Source organism: Dryobates pubescens, chromosome 1 (genome assembly GCF_014839835.1).
Source record: "Dryobates pubescens isolate bDryPub1 chromosome 1, bDryPub1.pri, whole genome shotgun sequence".
In the NCBI taxonomy this organism is placed as follows: domain Eukaryota; kingdom Metazoa; phylum Chordata; class Aves; order Piciformes; family Picidae; genus Dryobates; species Dryobates pubescens.
The window spans coordinates 13,536,464-13,554,100 of NC_071612.1; the positions used below are offsets into that span (position 1 = coordinate 13,536,464).

Below are 17,637 nucleotides of genomic sequence, written 5' to 3' on the forward strand. Positions count from 1 at the left end.
CTATGTTCTGCAAGAGGAAAAAGGGGGACAGGCCAACAATAGAATTGCTGAGAGCTCATTCCTGCAGCCCCCCTCGTTCACACTGGGTATCATTTTCTTTTACCTCTAGCTGCAAAGAGAGCAATAGAGCTCTTCGGCTGAGTATGTGCTGTGTCAGGGTAAATAACATCTGCAACATTGCTTTCTGTACTTTTTTAACATCTTGAAATTATGCTATTTCTGAGCCTTATTCCTGTTTCAGTTGTGCTGGAAAAACTCTGAAAGACAGTGTTGCAATTGTACGACTGCAAGATAAAACTCTGAGACTATTAGAAGACTATCTGTGAGCAGCCCCTCAAGGTCAGTAAAAAACTAACCCCAGTAGGGGAAGAGGCATGTGAAATACTCTTCTTATTTAGAGTCTCATTTAGACCTAGCTGAGGTCTGTGTTCCAGTTAGTAAGTCTGATTCAGGTGGTGTAGTTAAGCTATAGCATTAAAAAAACCATTGGTCAAAAAAGTGTCAGGTATGGGTGACACGGCCTTCAGCCATACTGCTCTACCTGTGTTGCTCAGAACGGATTAACCATAAAATTCCCTTGTGTTACAAAACATGAAAATGGGTAATTATAAATGGGAAATTACAGTTTAGCAGTAGATCAATTCTAGAATCAGACTTCCAGTCTCTTTACCAAAGTCCATACAACAGAATATTTGCAAATAAGTAAAATGGAAAAGGTTTCAAAAGACCTGGGAGACAAGTAAAGGTGTAGAGAGTGTCCTTTTTAACCAACAGGCAAACAATGTAGACATGTCAGCTGTTTCCACAGTCCATGTACTTCCATCATTCCTGGCAGAACAGTCCAGACTGAGGACATCAAGTCCAGGATGAATACGTGCTGGAGGCTGGTATGCTGTGACATCACATGAAGCATAACGAGTCATTGCAGTCATGCCATCTTCTTACATCCTTTTCTGCAGGAGAAGGGGTTCTCACAAGAGCCAACTCCTTTTTCTCTGCTGCCTCTAAGAAAGAAATGTTACACTTCTCCAGAGTGCCATCAGTAGCCTGTTGGTACTAATGAAATGTAAAAAATTGAGTTTGTAGCAGTATGCTCTAAACACCTCAACAAATGTCTACATCATCTGTTATAGCAGAAACAGTAAAACAACTTCATAGCTCTTTGAGTTAGGCACTTCAACACTGCCATTTCTTTTGGAAATGTCTATAATGCAAGTATGCTTAGGCAAGGAAAGTATATTTAGGACTAATGAGCAACTGTCTGTATATAATTCTGGATTCAGCATGCATGTATTTGCTTCATCTGTTCAACCTAATGTACACTAGCAGTAAACTGAGGCAAACACAAGCTCTTAAGTGCCATACTATGACATTGAACTACATAAAGCATTTCAATTTACCAACATACAGGAAACAACCCCCGGTTTACATGTCTCCTCTTACAGAAACTGCTGTGAGAGGGTGAGTTTTCACCTCTTTCATGAGGGCCTCCGAAACAGAGCACTCTTGTCCTGCAGGAGTGCTTGCTTTTGCTGAATGACAAGGTTGTGTGGACATTCACAGTAACTTTATTTCCATTTTGCACAGCTGCAATGTGGCAAATAACTTGCTGACAGATTAGTCCTCTTGGAGCGCACTGCTTCCTATGTACAATGTATACAATTTTCTTAGCAGTCATCCCCAGGCAGGAAACCCACTAACAGCCCTGAAACATCACAGAACACAGCAAGGTAAGTGACATTCATGCCCACTGTACTGGTTTGCAATCTAGCATTTCCCACAAACTGCAGAAGTTATTTACAGGAGAGATGACCAGTAGGAGAACTCCAGCTGCACCTTGTGTTTACCACCAGCTCAAAAAGAAATGCACTTGGTATGACTTCTACTCCTACCCTAACCGTTACTTTAGCCATTTTGCTTTCATTTGCAGTTCTTGTTTATCGCTGTAACGCATTAAATACACAAAGCCACAGTCACTCAATACTGCCTTCTCAATCCTCATTCAGATCTTCTGGCACACATGAAGTCTTGATTTAGAAGAGGAGGTTGCATCTTTCCATACTTTGCAAGACAAGCCCTTGGCACAGTCACATCGTTGGAAAATCTCCAGTCCATGGGAGCCTTTCTTGCGCTGTTTGGTGCACACCTCCCCCTGATGCAGCACAGGCTTGCAAATTTTGGTCCAGAAATGGCGAGCACAGCAGTGTCCCTCGATGCAGTCTGATGACCGTAGGCAGGGATCGCCTTCGTGTCCTAAAAAGAGCAACCAAACTATTTTACCTCACGGGAAAATGTGACAGTACAGAGTCAGTCCTCAGTCAAATGACCCTCAGGAAAAGCAGAGATGATATTTCCATCTGTAGCTATTTGAAAGGGGTAAATACAACGGAAAATACAAATTAGGAAGGTTCAAAGGGTAACTGATGGTACCTGCCACGGGACTTAGGAAGGACAAATTCAGCTCCAGCATTGTAAATAAAACTGCAAGTGCTTAATTACATGATTGTTACACGAGGAGGCTGTGTGCAGTCTCGCACAACTGAAAATGGATTATCAGCCTTTCTCTGACAGAGAAGAAAGTAGCTGCTATCTCAATGAGAGGAACTGTTGCTAGATGTTGTATCACTTTTTGAGTTATGCTATGAGTTCTCGCAATAGTGGTTCACCCCCTGTGAAATTACTGCCTGTTTCTGGTTACAGCACTAACATGGTTTGTAACCTGAAAGAGCAAAGCAGTGTAGTGCAAACATGATCTTACCTTTTATGTGTGACATTTTGGAGCGTGGCCTCCCCAGGTTTTGCCATCCCAAGTCCTTGCTAGCATAGTGACCATTCTTCTTGTTTCGTGGCCCTTCCAGAGCAGGGATGTGAGGTGTAAGGATGCTTTCAGTGACTGGTATGCAAATACCTGTAAGGAAAAGACAGCTGGTCAAAGATTTCAGCAAGAGGAAAATCAACCAAGAGACACTCACAGGCCAGGAACAAGAAGGGGCTAGGGCTTGGTCTCAGTGACATTCAGTTCCAAGTCACACCTCCATTCCTGATACCTGGTACTTAACCTTTCTGCAGCTCTGCTTCACTCGCTGTCAGACAATAACACTGTTATTCTGACTTATGGTCTGAGCGCCTGGAGAATGCCTCATGGATATCTCTCTCCAGTCTTCAGAGGAGAGTATGGGAATGCAAACAGTACAGTTATAATCCCTCCCCTCTCAGGCATGTTGGATTAAGGATTCATTAAGTTTCTTTTGCTTCCTTTAGAATATGGTTTCTGTGCACTCTTCCAGTGACCAAACCACATTGACTGTAGTGCAGTGATTTCAGTCAGCAGCAGCATTTTGGGTTTCCCCACCCCCAAAACCGAAAATGCCTGGTAGTACACGTGCCCTAAACATAGAAATTCTATAAAAGAAAATGAAGTGGAGTGGAATGAAGTAGAAAATGAAATTTTCTTGGTTTAGAAAAAGCAGCACAGTCACTTGGTAAAAAATTACTGTTTCTGGGAAGGCTCAGAGAAACACATGCTATGGAACTGCTGCTGTTCTGGAGGAGAATGAAGGAATGAGCAAGGTACCGTTGTTGCAGCGGTTCCCAGGGCAGCACATGCCGTCTCTGTGGCAACGCTTCTTCTTCCTCCGGCACACCATGCACGCAGAGGTGGCTTGATGAGGACTGTGACAGTACCGACCGACCTCACATTCCTTATCGTTGGTGCAGGGATAGGCCTGGGGGGGAGAAAGAAAAGTTCACAGTGACACATTCTTTTGTACAAGGCCTGCATGCAGCCCACTTAAAAGAAAACAAACCAACAAACCCACCCCCCAACAAAGATAGGCAGCTGAGATGCAGGTAGGGATGCTTCACTGCAGCCATCTAGCAGTCTCGAATATCACATCGCTGATGAGGAAGTATCTGCTTAAAGGATCATGAGATACCACCAGTTCCCTTGTGGTTTCATCTTTTGTTGCCTCAAACATGTTTGCACAAGAGAACTCATGTTTTTGTGGGTTCAGGTTCATAGACAAGAGCTTAAAATACCACGGTGAAGGGTGAACAGAGCCACAACTCTCCTTCAGTCAGTAAAAAGTCCTGAAACAGACCCTCCAGCGAGTAACATTGAAATTTAAACTCCAAGAAGGCATTTTCCTTTGCTAGGAATACTGTTAACTGTTCTCACAGCAAACACGTACACCACCACAAGCTCCTTTGCAATTGCAGCTCTCCCCACTGGCCAACTCCAGTTAGACTTCTAAGAAGACAACTGCCATCACTGGTCAGTATTTCATTTAGATGATAACCTTCACCTCAGCTGTGGGCTTAGTATACTCCTGAAACCTGTCACCTGCTAAACAACATCCCATGCTATGCAGCATGGAATATATTACAGAGCACAAACTGTCTCGCACATGCAAGCAGAGACACACAAATACAATTCAATTCTCCTATGTTCATCAAAACCAGAATTATCTCAACGGAAAAATGCCAGGCTTTGGGTTTGTAATCTTAACAACAACAACAAGCTTGCAAGCTTTGTATGCTCCTGTAAAGAGAGAGAAAAAAGTTCATTCCTACAAAAGCTAAAGACATGAAGGAGACATAACAACACACACTGCCACATTCCAGGATCCTTTCTCTTGGCTCCCACACAGCTACAACTGTGTTCTCTGTCCGCATCTAATCCTACTGACTATTAATCATAGATGTAGTAGTATTTTTTAATTCCTTAAAGTTATGCTTGAGGAATTTGTTTAGATAAAAAAAAGACTGGAATAAATTTGGGGCATTTTATGGAAAATTATTTTCTCTATTTTTGATTTAAATAGCTCAAAAAAGTGCTTTTACTGGTTTCAGAATGATTCTTTCCACTAACACTTTTCCACAAACAGAAAGGTCAGTTGACTAACTTTCGGTGTAGGCTGATTACTGTCTCAATGGCATTTTGAATCAATGCTTGATTATATTGTTCTCAGGAAAGAAAAACCTGGAGGCCATTGAGAATTTGCTCTGAAAATCAATTTTTAAGATGGACAGCTTGTTGTTTCTCCATCTTTATGCCATTCTGTTGAGAATAGCAGAAGAAAAATGAGGTCCAATGCTAAAACCAGACGAGTTTCTCTAGCACCATTAATGGCAGGAGTAACCATGCCATTTCCCATATGATTTGATTCCTTGTTGCCTTTGTTAAAATGCACTTTACAGTACCAGAAGTGATGTCTGGATATTTCCCAAGTGCTGCTGCCCCATTATTTCTGCCCTCTGAATATGTGTCTTTGAAGATAATTCCAGAGTGCAGCTGTTTGGAGTAACCTGACGTATGTGTAAGTCTTTCTCCCCTAAGAATAAACATTTCCTCTTGAGTTCGTCCTCCAGAGGATAAACATCAAAGGTGGCCATATCTTTTAGACAGGAGAAGCAGTAAGAGACAAATACAATCCCTTGCCTGTTTGGTGCTCTTGTGGCATAAGTGGGTTCTACAGATTCCAGCAAAGGAATCTGTAGGAAGCAAAGTGGTCTGCCTTCAGTCCCATTACTCCTTTCCTCATTTTTCCAGAAAGAACTCCTGAACATTGATGTACCATTTATGAAAGAGTTACTACAAAGTTAAAGCTTCTCTTACTTAAATGGGACCTTACTAAACTAAGGATCTTACAGTGCAGAAAAGTGATTTTATACAGAGCTGTGAATGGTTATACTGTGTGGAAAATACTCATACTGATGGATGGGGGAAATGCAAATAAAAAGCAGATGAACTAGCCAAAACCTGGAGATGAAGGCATTTTAGACCCTTGTCTGTCATCAAGACCTTCATAACCGCATCTTTTTTCCAATATGGGCATGTGGCATACACCTGCAACTTGTCAGTTAGAAGCCTCCTTGCAGTTTTCTTTTGGTTCCTCAAATAGCTTTTAAAATAAAAGAGTTCCCTGATGCTCAGTGGTGCTAATGAACACTCTCACATACCATATCTGGGGACTGTTTCACTTTTGGCTTTTAGGCTGAGTGACATGTAAAAGATATTTTAAGGTATGCAGCTAAGTGCCAGCTCAGAATGTTAAAAGTAACAGAAACACAATTCTAACGTAGAAAACTGCCAAGGCAAATGAAGTAACTCAAGCTTCAGTTTCACTCCAGAGCCCATCCTAGATAAAGATTCCAGGTTTAAAATGAAAACAAAGGAAGCCAAAACCTAAGACCTACCTAAGGTAAATGACTGCAGCACACATCAAAAAATAATTTGTGTTACATATAGCTCAGACAACAACTGGCAAATCCATTCAAAAGACCTAAAGACCAGCTGCCAGCCAGCTACACTAGAAACTCTCTTGCAGATGCCTGATGCCATCTACTGCCTTGATCTTTCTTCCAAAACCACCATTAATTTGATATTCTAGCTATCAATCACAAGGAGCTTGAAACAAAAGTGCCTATGCAGTCTTACATCTGTCTCCTAGGCACTAGACAGTCACTGGAATAACTCCTGCTCCCAGAAAAGTAATTTCTATCACTGTGCAGCATTCATTAGTGAAACACACACACACACAAAAAACCCCAAACAAAACACTAAATGATACTTTGTGTAGGTTTCTTCGGCTAACAGGAGGGAAAATGTGCCCACAATTGTCCCATTGTTGGCAGTATCTGAGCCAATCTAGGTATAAATACTTGTTCTGTAAAAAAACAAACCAACAAAACAACATAGGATAAAGAAAACACACTTGTAAAAATGTACATGCTAACAATTGTCTGTGCATCACTCAAGGATTTCAAAATCTACACCACAGAGCTTGAAACAGTCTTTACGTTTAATGAATTGCAGAGAACATTTCCTATACACAACACAAAGACACAGATCAGTCCCAGATGGAGAGGGGAAAAGCAAGCCATAAAGCAGCTCTGCTTCCCCAGCACTGATCACCAGCTCTACAAGGCACATCATCCCTTCACAATCTTCAGCTATACATATAATTTTCTGGTCGTAAATCTCCATCCCCTAAATGCAGCTTTGATATCATGAGAAACCAGATGAAAGAGAGATAAAATATGTAGCACTCCCTGAAACTGCATTTAAACAATCTAATTTAATTTTTTTAGCCCAGAGTAGAGGCGATCAAGTCCCCCACAGCACAACATGACCGAGATTTGCCTGTGATAAGGAGGCACGTTTTCAGAAGGTGTTGTCTGATTAAGAACGTTGCTTGCTGGGACAGTTTCTCCTCCATCATTCCAATTACTTTTGCATCCTTGCGTGAAAGACAGATACTGCCGAATGTGTGTCCAAGAAAGCACAGCAAAGACGTGCTGGATTTTCTGCAATGTTGGAAGAGTTGGGCTAGATAAACAAATCGCTGCTGCTCATGCTGTGCCAGGATGTCCCCTGCAGCAGTACACAAAGACTGACCTTTGCCAGCCAAGTCATAGCAACACGTGAATGTTAAACTTTTGGGGGGAAGAGAACATGAATCTTCATCCCTATCCTTCCTGAACTTACATTCAAAATGCCAAGAGTGCATACCAGAAATATTCAAGGAAAGCAGCTCAGATGATAAAGGAGAAAAGTGGTGGTGGTGGGGGTTTATAGTTTAATAAGTCCTTCCAGAAGTGGCACCAAATCCTTTCCTTTTGTATTAACTTTACAGCAAGGCTGACGAAGGGACTGGCTCTCTAACTTCCGTGATTAAGTGGCTGGTGTCATTCCCTTGATTTGAGAAGCACGTAGGAGTGAGGTTTATTTCTACCTTTATCTTTCCCTTTTGGCAGAGAAGATCTAGCTCAGCCCCTTTTTTTCCAGCATAATGAGGTTTTTCCTGATAATTTTGCTGGCGCCGTTTACTATCCTGCACTTTTTATATGGCCATTCTAAACCACAGAGTTTCACTGCAGGCTGGAGCAATACTAAGTGGTAGGACTGTTGTTCTATGGAGTCTCTCTGTCTGCCACTATAAAACACAATGGACAAGCACTCCGGGGGAGACTAAGACAGATGCTGCAATGTGCTGAAGGGTGGTGAGTAGACTGATAGCAGACACGCTTCATTGAGCTTTGGGAGATAAGGGCTTGAATTTCATCATGGCCTTCAGCAAATAGTTGAAGACAGTATTTCCAGCCAGTGCCTTAGTCACCAGGCTCTCATTGCTCATACTATGATGTCTTTGTTTCTATGATGAAGCTACTCCATGCTGTACTAGATGTGTCACAGAAAGGCAGGAAGAGCCACTGGCATTGGTACCTAGGCTGTGTCATCACTTACCCAGTATGAGGACTCCTAGACACTGCTAGCTTCAAATTTTCCTTCAACAGAGAGGAGCTGTGCCTAAACAAGTGATTTTGCAGAATAGATAGCAGTAGTGACTTCCCCCAGAAGTAGTTAATTATTTATTTTTTGAAAACTAATTATAAAGTCCATGTGCAATCTGTGCTGATAGGACATCATAGTTACTACCACTCCAAGCAGAAGAAACAGCATGGACATTGTTCATTACCCTTTTGCTGTGAACACTCAAGAACTGAAGTCTCATGTACCACCTAAGTGACAATATCACTGCAGTTACTGTACTGGACACTTGGGCAGCTTCTGTCTTATACAGTTATCTTGGGATGGTAAGCTGGGACTGAGCTGAGGAACAGGAGCAAAGCCACAGCTAGTAAGAGCACTGCAGAACTACCAGGGCAATCTTTTATCACTCTCTCCCACCTGGCAAAGAGGCAGTAGCTACTGCCAAGGTGAGACAGAGGCTCACGAAAATGGACACATACACTATCCTAGGAAGGATTTTGCTCCCTAGGTGCCAAAGTGTCAGAATACAAATTTAGGCTGATGCTCAATCTTGTACATACAGAATCCCTAATTATGAATGCACTATGCAAATACCTGTGCCCCCAGGTAATGCCACCACATCCAGCAGAAATGCCATTTTCTGCTCTCAAAACACCTCTCTATCACACCAACACAAACATTTCTATTTACACCATGCCCATGAGCCAGCTTACCACAAATAAACTGGGACTGCAACTTGGCCTATTACTTAAGGGAGAAATGGTTATTTCCTCTATTTGCATTAATTATACTTTTATAAATAATATCTGTAAAGGAGGTGGAAGCTGACCTCTCTCCAGCCAGCATGCTTACTACGTTTTTAAACTGGCCTGAACAATAGGCGAGAGGACAGAGTTTCCAGCCTCCACATAAGAGATGAACAATAGAGCTTGTTTGCTCTTTGGTCCTGGGTCTGTGCCTATTGCTTAATATTCCACAGCCATCAGGCATGATGAAGCAACTAACTGGCTCAATCATGGTGAGAGCCTCTCCTTCCTGTCCTGCTTTGGACAGGACAAAACTATCTTTCGGAGCAAGGAGTTGGTCTGCATAGAGCAAACATATGAAATAGCCACAGGGGTGCAGGTCTGCTTTTGCTTTTCTCTCTCAGAGACATGAGTTGATCCAAAGTAAAAGCAGGCTAATAAATGAGGAAATGCAAACATGTGCCTCGACCAAAGCTCCTGCTGTCACGACTGATTACAGAGAGTGTGCGTCACTGCGCGGCTTCTTGCCTGGGCCTGATTCTGAGACAGGATCTCACATTTGATTTGGCTGTTAGCAGATCAACATTGGTGGGACAGTTGCATGCAACATGTGGCCTGTAGAGCTAAATGAATACATCACAAATGGTATTTGTCCTACTCACCTCTTTGGAAAGAGAACGAAGATCCTCTCTATGAAAAGCAAGCAGACCTAACATGATCTCACAGGATACAAACCCTCATAACAATGGAAATGTGGTAAAGCAAAAATAGTGTGGAAAGGAATAGGTCAAAGGGTTTTAACAAACTCCCAACTCTTCATGAGCTGGTTTGGTTTTTTTTCCCTGCATGGCAATTAAACTGCTTTCTGATAGCTTCTGAAGTGCATTCAGACAAATCCATGTCTAATGGACAAACTTCAGCCTAGCTTTCTCTTAGCTGCTCAGCAAATATGTACATTAAAATGAGGATGGGAAATGAGCATCATTTACTACTATTTTGGTTTTAATCCCAAATGAGAAAAGAGTTTATCAGCAGCCATCTGGAGCAATGGAGTTTTCCCACAGCAGTGCTGATGTTGCTTTTTTCTATTCTTAGCTCAACACAAGCATAGATGATAGCGAGGGACCTCACTGTGCACAAGTAGAAAGCCATGGTTAATTTATCCCACAGAGGAAATCATGCTGTGCTCTCAGACAGTTCCAGACATGGATCCTGTCTCAGACTGATCTCACCAGAAACTCTCAACTCTCAGTGACTGCTGTGGCACAGACCATTCCTGAAAGCAAAACTCACAGTAGTTGCAATGAAACAGATTCAATCCTTTCAGTTGCCATTATGAGTTCAACAATTCCGTTTTTCACATTGAACCTTCTTGTTAAAATAACACAACTCTGACCCACTTCTCTGCCTGACCCAGAGAGAAAAGCACCAACTTCTGCCCCTTATAGCAACAACTTATTTTTACTCTTCAACTTAACACTGCTGTTCATGAGGTCTGATTCACAGGGTGCTACCTTGTAGATGCATACACTGCAGCCTCCAAAGATTGTTCCCTCAAACTGTGTGGCTAATGGTCCCAGAAGCCTGTGCTATTAAGACAATAAATATTCATGTTTCAAAGTAATAATCCAGTCCTAGACCACCAGGGGAAGAACATTTCTAAAGCATGCAGTAGTCCAGCTCTCATGATTTGCTAGAGCCAAAGAAAACTCAGATCTTAACAACCAAAAAACAAACCTCACTGAGGTCCCTCTGAACCGACAAGGCTGCAGGACACACGTGAGCCCTGACTCAGGCTTTCCTCATCCCAGCAAAAATGTCATGAGAAACAACTTCCCACTCTTCAAGCAGTTGCGTGGGGAGCTGTGCCTAAGGGGGGAGGGCGTAGCTGTGCCTGGTGGAAAGAGAGTCAAACTCCTCAAAACAAACACAGGAGCTGTGTTGCCCTGTTGCACGCAGAGCCAGCCAGTGCTGATGGTGCCTCTTCCATTGCAGACAGAAAACCCATTTTCCCTTCTGAAATCTCACTCACACTCTGACCCTATGTGACCTCCTGACCCACATGGTTGACTTCAGCAAGCATTTTAGGACTACAGTAGCACACCTTATTCAACAGCTTATAAGGCAACACCTTTTCTTACAGAACTACCTACATTTTGTGTCCTGCTGGGAAGAGGCAGTGTCTGTTTAAAGCTATCCTTGGCTCCAGGAAGACATACAGAAAATGTCATCTGAAAGACTGCAAGTGGATCAATTACATTCCTGAGTAGTTACTATTTCTGAACCACATTGGCTTTAATTTAGTATGTTTTACGTGTGTTATGAAAGTATAAACCCAAAGATTTAAGGAACTTGAAGTGATCCACTTTACAAGTTGGTTCAACTTGGTCCACCCTCCGTTCCTCATATAGGTAAGTTACATGAAACGAGTTATATTCCAAATGACTCAAAGGGCAGCACACAACATCCAAAATATGCACAGATGTGTATTGTAGTTTATACTACAGAACAGCACAGAACTACCACTAGAACATAGCATATGCATTGCAGTTCCCAAGGCTGCACAGCTATGAGTCTTCCTGTCCCACCACATCTTTAAGGCAAACTATCAACCTTAGATCCACCTTGGTGTTTGATGACTCTCGACATTTCAGAGGAAGTGTATTATGTGTACACAGGTGCTCACATTTTCCCTCCCTATGTCATATCACTACCATGGAATTACATAGCCGTGTTTCCTTCTAAACATTTGGAGGTACCATGCAGATGCCATACACTGCATGATTTTGAAGGAGGCTTCCTGATCCATAGAACTGGTACCTTACAAAAGACGTGATTAAAGAAGGTTCAGAATCACAGAATTGTTGAGGCTGGAATAGACCTCTGAGATCATCAAGTCCAGCTTATGACCTAACACCACCACACTGACTAGACCTTGTCACTAAGTGCCACATCCAGTCTTTCCTTAAACACCTCCAGGGATGGCGACTCCACCACCTCCCTGGGCAGTCCATTCCAGTGTCCAATTACCCTTTCTGTGAGGAAGTGCTTCGTAACATCCAACCTAAACCTACCCTGGAGCAGCTTCAGGCCATGCCCTCTCATCTTGTCATGACTCTTTGGGGAACAGTTAGTTTGACCTCAGATTGTATGGATTTTGTCTCAATGCGTATGATTGCTATTGTCTGGTGAACTACCAGCAGCAGGAATACAACAGAGAGCATCAAAACAACGTTAGGTAATCTTTGAGGTCAGCAAAGCAGCACTAAATCCATGTGACAGGAAGCCTCCAGGTCTTGATTTTGTGTAATTTGAATGCAGCACCAAAGACTGCTTGAAGAATAAGGATTTGTTAACACATACTTTGTTCTATGTCCAGCCTTTTCAGCAGACTGTTCTGTTCTTGCCCTTTTATCTCTGCCCTTTCCCCACCCCTTTTCTGATGGTTTTGCTTTTTAGTTTTGTCTCTAATTGGCTACTTAGCATCTGTTCCAGAGTGAGATTCTTCTGGCTTTTTGATCAACATGTTTACTGTGATGGATGAACAGCAGGTTGCCAAAGCCAGTTTTCCCTCTGGATCTATTAACTCTGGAAGTATGGAGGGTTTTTTATTAATTTAAGAATACTATCCAGCTGGAAAGAGCTGGCAGTTCCTGTGGCTCACCAAGCATTAAACCACAGGCAGGTACTTAGATTTGTGACCGGGAGTAGAATAACTCTACTGGAAACTGGCAGTAAATTGGTATTGTGAACATTATCAAATCACGATGCACTTTCTGGGTGCATCTTCTATTGGGAACCATCTCTGCAAACACATATTCACAGCATGAAAAGTGAGTTCATAGCTTTACCTTCTGTAGGATAGCTACTAAGGAAATATACTTCCTTTACTTTTAAATAATCTCAAAAGCTAGACAAAGCAAGGGGAAAACCCTGCCTGACTGAAGTCAGTGCAAAAACTCCCTTAGTCTGGAGAGAAAATGCTTCAAGGGTATAAATATTTGTGCAGTGTTTGCGGTGCTCACCCTGGCAATGACTCTTAGGTACTCCTTGCAGAATACGCTTTGTGCTGCAGAATACAAAGCATTTTAGCCACTGGTGTCCAAAATGAAATTTCTCTGGCCCTTTTCTTTAAAAGGACAGCTATGAAGCCGTCTGGAGAGACAGCCAGATGCCATATGTCTGAGAAGGAGGAACCGCAGTCTCCACCTCGGCAGACTGCTGACTGCATCTAACATTGTTACTAAACGTCAGCATTATTGTCTCCCTTCCTGATGGTCATTTATGTGAGATCACCTGGCTCATATGCCTCTTTCAATCCTTAGTTATTTCTCTATGCATCAGAAACCACCACTGTCTTCTGAGATTCAAAATACCTTCCCTCTTTTTCATGCACACAGAAACATGGTGGCTATGAGAACTCCACTATGAGAGGAACTGAGAGTGACCAAGTTCTTTGAATTCCACCTACAGAGAACCGAAAGCATACATCAAAAATCAGTCAGCCTAGCTTTAGTAGCCAAACAATGAAAAAATGCTGAGGCACCCACACCAGCTCCCACTCTCCGGTCTCATCCACCACAGAGAATTCAGAGATTTGGTTTCAGAAGTTCATGAGTTTTAATGGCAAGGAAAGAACTGGGGAGGGGGGGAAAACCCAACCAACCACCACCACCAGGTGATATTTCTTCAAGTTTTATATTTGCTCTGCATGAGTGAGACTGAGAAACAGGACAAGTCAACAATGCACCTTGGGGCTTTCCCCTTTATAACAAACAGCAGCAAGAATTCCAATATATGAATGTGGATCCACATCCTGACTCATTCTAGGAGCAGTTATGCTTGTACAAGTAGTCAGCAGTGCTCATGCAAACTACCTGCAAAAGAGGAGCTGTCCTGGGAAAGGGCTTGTTCATAGTCCCCTGAGGGCTGAGGCAAGCTCTGTGAAGTGGTTAGACTCGTACTGCTGTTCAGCTGACCCCTCAGTAAAAGTAAAAATTATAATACCAGGCTATTAAGACAAATTATTACACTTTGCTCAAAGGAGGCCAAAGACAGCAGAAAAGGAAAGGGCCCCTAACAACATTAATAAAATCACTGTACTCTTATTATATGATTGAGTTAGAGCTGCCTATTCAATTTTAGCCTGTGGTGAATAATGTAGCAATCAAGGTTTCAACACTATTTACCCTTTTTTCTCTTTGGTTTTAAAGTGCTCCTGGTTAATTTTGCACAAACAAGAAAACAGGAACAACACAGCAAGGCAAGAATAACTTGTGAGTAAAACCAGATGAACACTAACATATTTACATAGTGTAATGACTTCACTATTAATTCAAACAAACCTGGGCCCCAATTCTCAGAGGAGACTGCTGAGCACATGCAGTTCAAGAGGGAAGAACAGGGTGGCTTTAGACTACATTTATGTCTGCAGCCCCTGCGTTAGTAGGGGCTGCTCATAGTTTCAGTCTGCAATAGCCACGGAGGGATCATCTTTCATTCCAGACGCTGTACTCCGACTACACCCTCTTCTCAATCTTATGACCCCTTTCCATTTTCTAGCAAGACTTCCTTCAGTGCTAGGGGTCATAACACAGAAGAGGCAGCATAATAGAGTTTAAAAGACTATCTAATTAATTAAAAAAAAAAAAAAATCAACAGGGGGGAATAACAAACAAATTAATCCATACTCAGGCCCACTACCTATAGGAAAGAATAATCTCTTGATAAAGGAACGCACTCCCCCTCTTCTTCCCCCCCAGAAAAAAGGTTCAGAGAAACAGAAATAATCCTGTGCGATTTCTAAATCATGCCAGAACAGACATTGTCCTATTCTAGTCATTGTCAGCATGCAATTACCTAGGATTCTGGCATTTAACAACTAAATAGCTATAAATCTGTTCTCCACCCTCAAAATAAGATGTTCTGCAGCTGAGACTTGTATTCATCTTCTTCCCTGCTACATTTTACTGTGTCTTCTGAACTTATGTTTTCAAGCAGTCTCTTATCTGAAACTAATATTCTTTATGTGGAGTTATGGAATCTCTTCATTGTTCCTAGATGTCTTGGAAGTTGATAACAAACAGTCATTAAAATTTTAATCCTCTGTGCTTGGCACTACATCAGACTGAGAGCAGTTTCTTTGTAACAGCCTGTGGAATATATATCCAATAAAGATTTTTTTTTCCCCCCTTATACTAGTCAGCCACACATTACGGTGGGTGGCCCTTTCGTTTATCTTGTTGCTATATTTCCACTTCTAAAGCCAAGCCAGATGCAGCAACCTGATACCATTCAGTCCACACACCTTCCACGTGTATCCAATACTTGTTAGAATAGCCAAAGAAACAGGAACTACGGTAATAGTGCACCGCCTTCTTGACAACTTCTGCATGAGTTGGATGCTCTGGGGTGCTGTGTGCCTCGCTAGCAAGCATCATTCACATTTAGATGCCCCAGAGTGCAAACACAGAGTCAATCCTTATCTGACCCACCCCTGCTATTTGCTTTAGAGGAATGACCAGAGGCAGTGTCTAGGCGCCATGCTCTGTTGTAATTCTATATGATCAGTTCTGTGACTACTAGGCAGAAAAGGGCAGAAAAGATTTGAAAGGTTGGTTGGTTCTATTTACCCTTTCTTATTATTTTTTGCTTTCTCCTTTTAAACAGATTGACCTAATGTAGTGTAGATTAAATGGCTTGGCTGTCCCAAGGCCACATAAGTCAAGTCCACAGTACACAAGTAATTTTCTTCAACCCTTTTCCATAAAACTGTATGATTCTTTCCTCCTCCTGCACTTGTGTCCTTCCTTTCAGATGTGCTAAACAGAAGTGACTGTCTTTAATAATTATCTCCTTTATAGAGGTACCAACACAAATGAGGGTGGCCACATTTAGCAGCCAAGTATGAAAACATGGCCTACTTTTTAGTGATACCCATGGAATACATCGATTGTCTGAAGGATATCTTACAGATGAACTTACTCAGACTGTTTAACTCCTGCCAGACATTTCTTTGAGCACGTATATGTACAGAGCTCTCCTTAAACTCCATGCTGAAACCAACCATTGACCGTAGCTATGTGACTATAGCAAAGGACAATATCCTTCCTTATCTTTTGGCTAGAGAGTTGCTGGAAGATGTAAAGGCGATGTGATTTCCCTGTACATCCAGGGAAAAAACCACCACCACCACCACCACAAACCCAAACAAATAAAACAGCAACAACATAAAACCACAAAATAAAAGGATGTTTTGATTAGACAGATAAAAATGTTTCAAGATAATTCTTGGGTATTTCAGCTAGCAGCAGTGCAATTATTCAAACGTTTGATGTTATTATATGTTTATACTTGTGAGAACATAAGCATATTTGTAATACTTTGCACAAAGCATGATTCACCTCTTAGGCAACAGATTATTTTCCCAGTCACATAGCAAGGAGGCAGAAAAGCAGACTAGACTGACATGAATGAAAAGAGCTTCATCAAAGAAAAGTAATGAAGTAACACTAGATGGTTTTCCTCAATCGTGTGAAGGCTATTTCCCAAATCAACCAATTCCCTTTCATTTCCCTGCTCTTCTAATTCTCCAGGAGACAGAAGGACTGCACAGGATAGTTCACACTCAAAACAAGTGAGACAGGAACATTTGCCTGGAGAAGAGCTCTTTCAACCATGTCTTTAGCACTGGGTTCTGACCAGCACTCAGGCTTGAGGATTTCTCTCCACTTGCACTGAACCTAGTCACATCAGTGGTGGCTGCAGACCTAATCTGCTGAAAGAGCTACAAAAGCCATTCTTGCTTAGCAGCTCTTTGTGTATTCAACTGTCTAACTTCAGCTGATGTTTCCATGTATTGTGAAAACGTACAGAAAACAAAGCAGAAAATTAGCCCTTTTCCACAGACCACTTGGTCCCAAAACAAGCAAAGTTCCCACTGCCTTCAGAAAATCAGTCCATGAAGTAACAAAGAATCAGTGTGTGAGTGTCTCCTAAATTTGGTGCATTTTCCTCCAAGACAATTCAAAGGCTCACGTGTAGTAGAAGCAAACTGCATGTTGTCTGCTGGGAGGATCTCTCAAAACTGAGGCAGTGGAATACAGTCTTGCAGCTACTCACTGCCTCAGTAAGTCAGGAATTTAGCTCCCTGTGAGCCATGCAAAATGTTCACCAGGACACAGCTGAAGCAAAACCATACATTTTCACCAGTATAACTAAGCAGTCAGAATTCTTGATTTGAGGGCATCAAGCTGTCTTGAGCTGCCACAATCAGGCATATCAATTACTTAATACTGAGCTTCAGTTTTAGATAACAGATAGCCTAATTACAAAGATTTAATCTGATCTGAATACCCTTTTCCAAGTTTATTCAATAGAGAGCTTTTTTTCCTTAGTTAAACTGATGCAATCCTGCTGAAGCCTACAGGCTGAATGCATAAAAGGGCATTGGGACCACTGATATCAGTGTAGATCATACTCAGTAAGATGTATCCTACAAGTACTGCTCATCAGTTAGGTGTCTGGTTACTCCAGAGTATTACTTCAAAATGCTAATACAACTGCACCACTGCTTTGACATTTTCTTAGAACATTCTGAGAACACAATCATTCTGT

At 42.0% G+C, this 17,637-nt stretch overlaps 1 protein-coding gene across 1 annotated transcript in view; it reads right to left on the reverse strand.

Moving 5' to 3' along the window:
* Positions 1-547: 547 nt before the first annotated feature.
* The window catches only part of DKK2 (dickkopf WNT signaling pathway inhibitor 2), a 43,784-nt gene continuing 26,694 nt past the window's right edge, over positions 548-17,637 (reverse strand). Inside the window, exons 2-4 of the mRNA XM_054160998.1 lie at positions 3,575-3,725; positions 2,759-2,908; positions 548-2,253 (exon numbers count right to left, since the gene is read on the reverse strand). Coding sequence (XP_054016973.1) covers positions 2,003-2,253; positions 2,759-2,908; positions 3,575-3,725 — 552 coding nt within the window. The 3' untranslated portion in view covers positions 548-2,002. The remainder of the gene's footprint in view (positions 2,254-2,758; positions 2,909-3,574; positions 3,726-17,637) is intronic.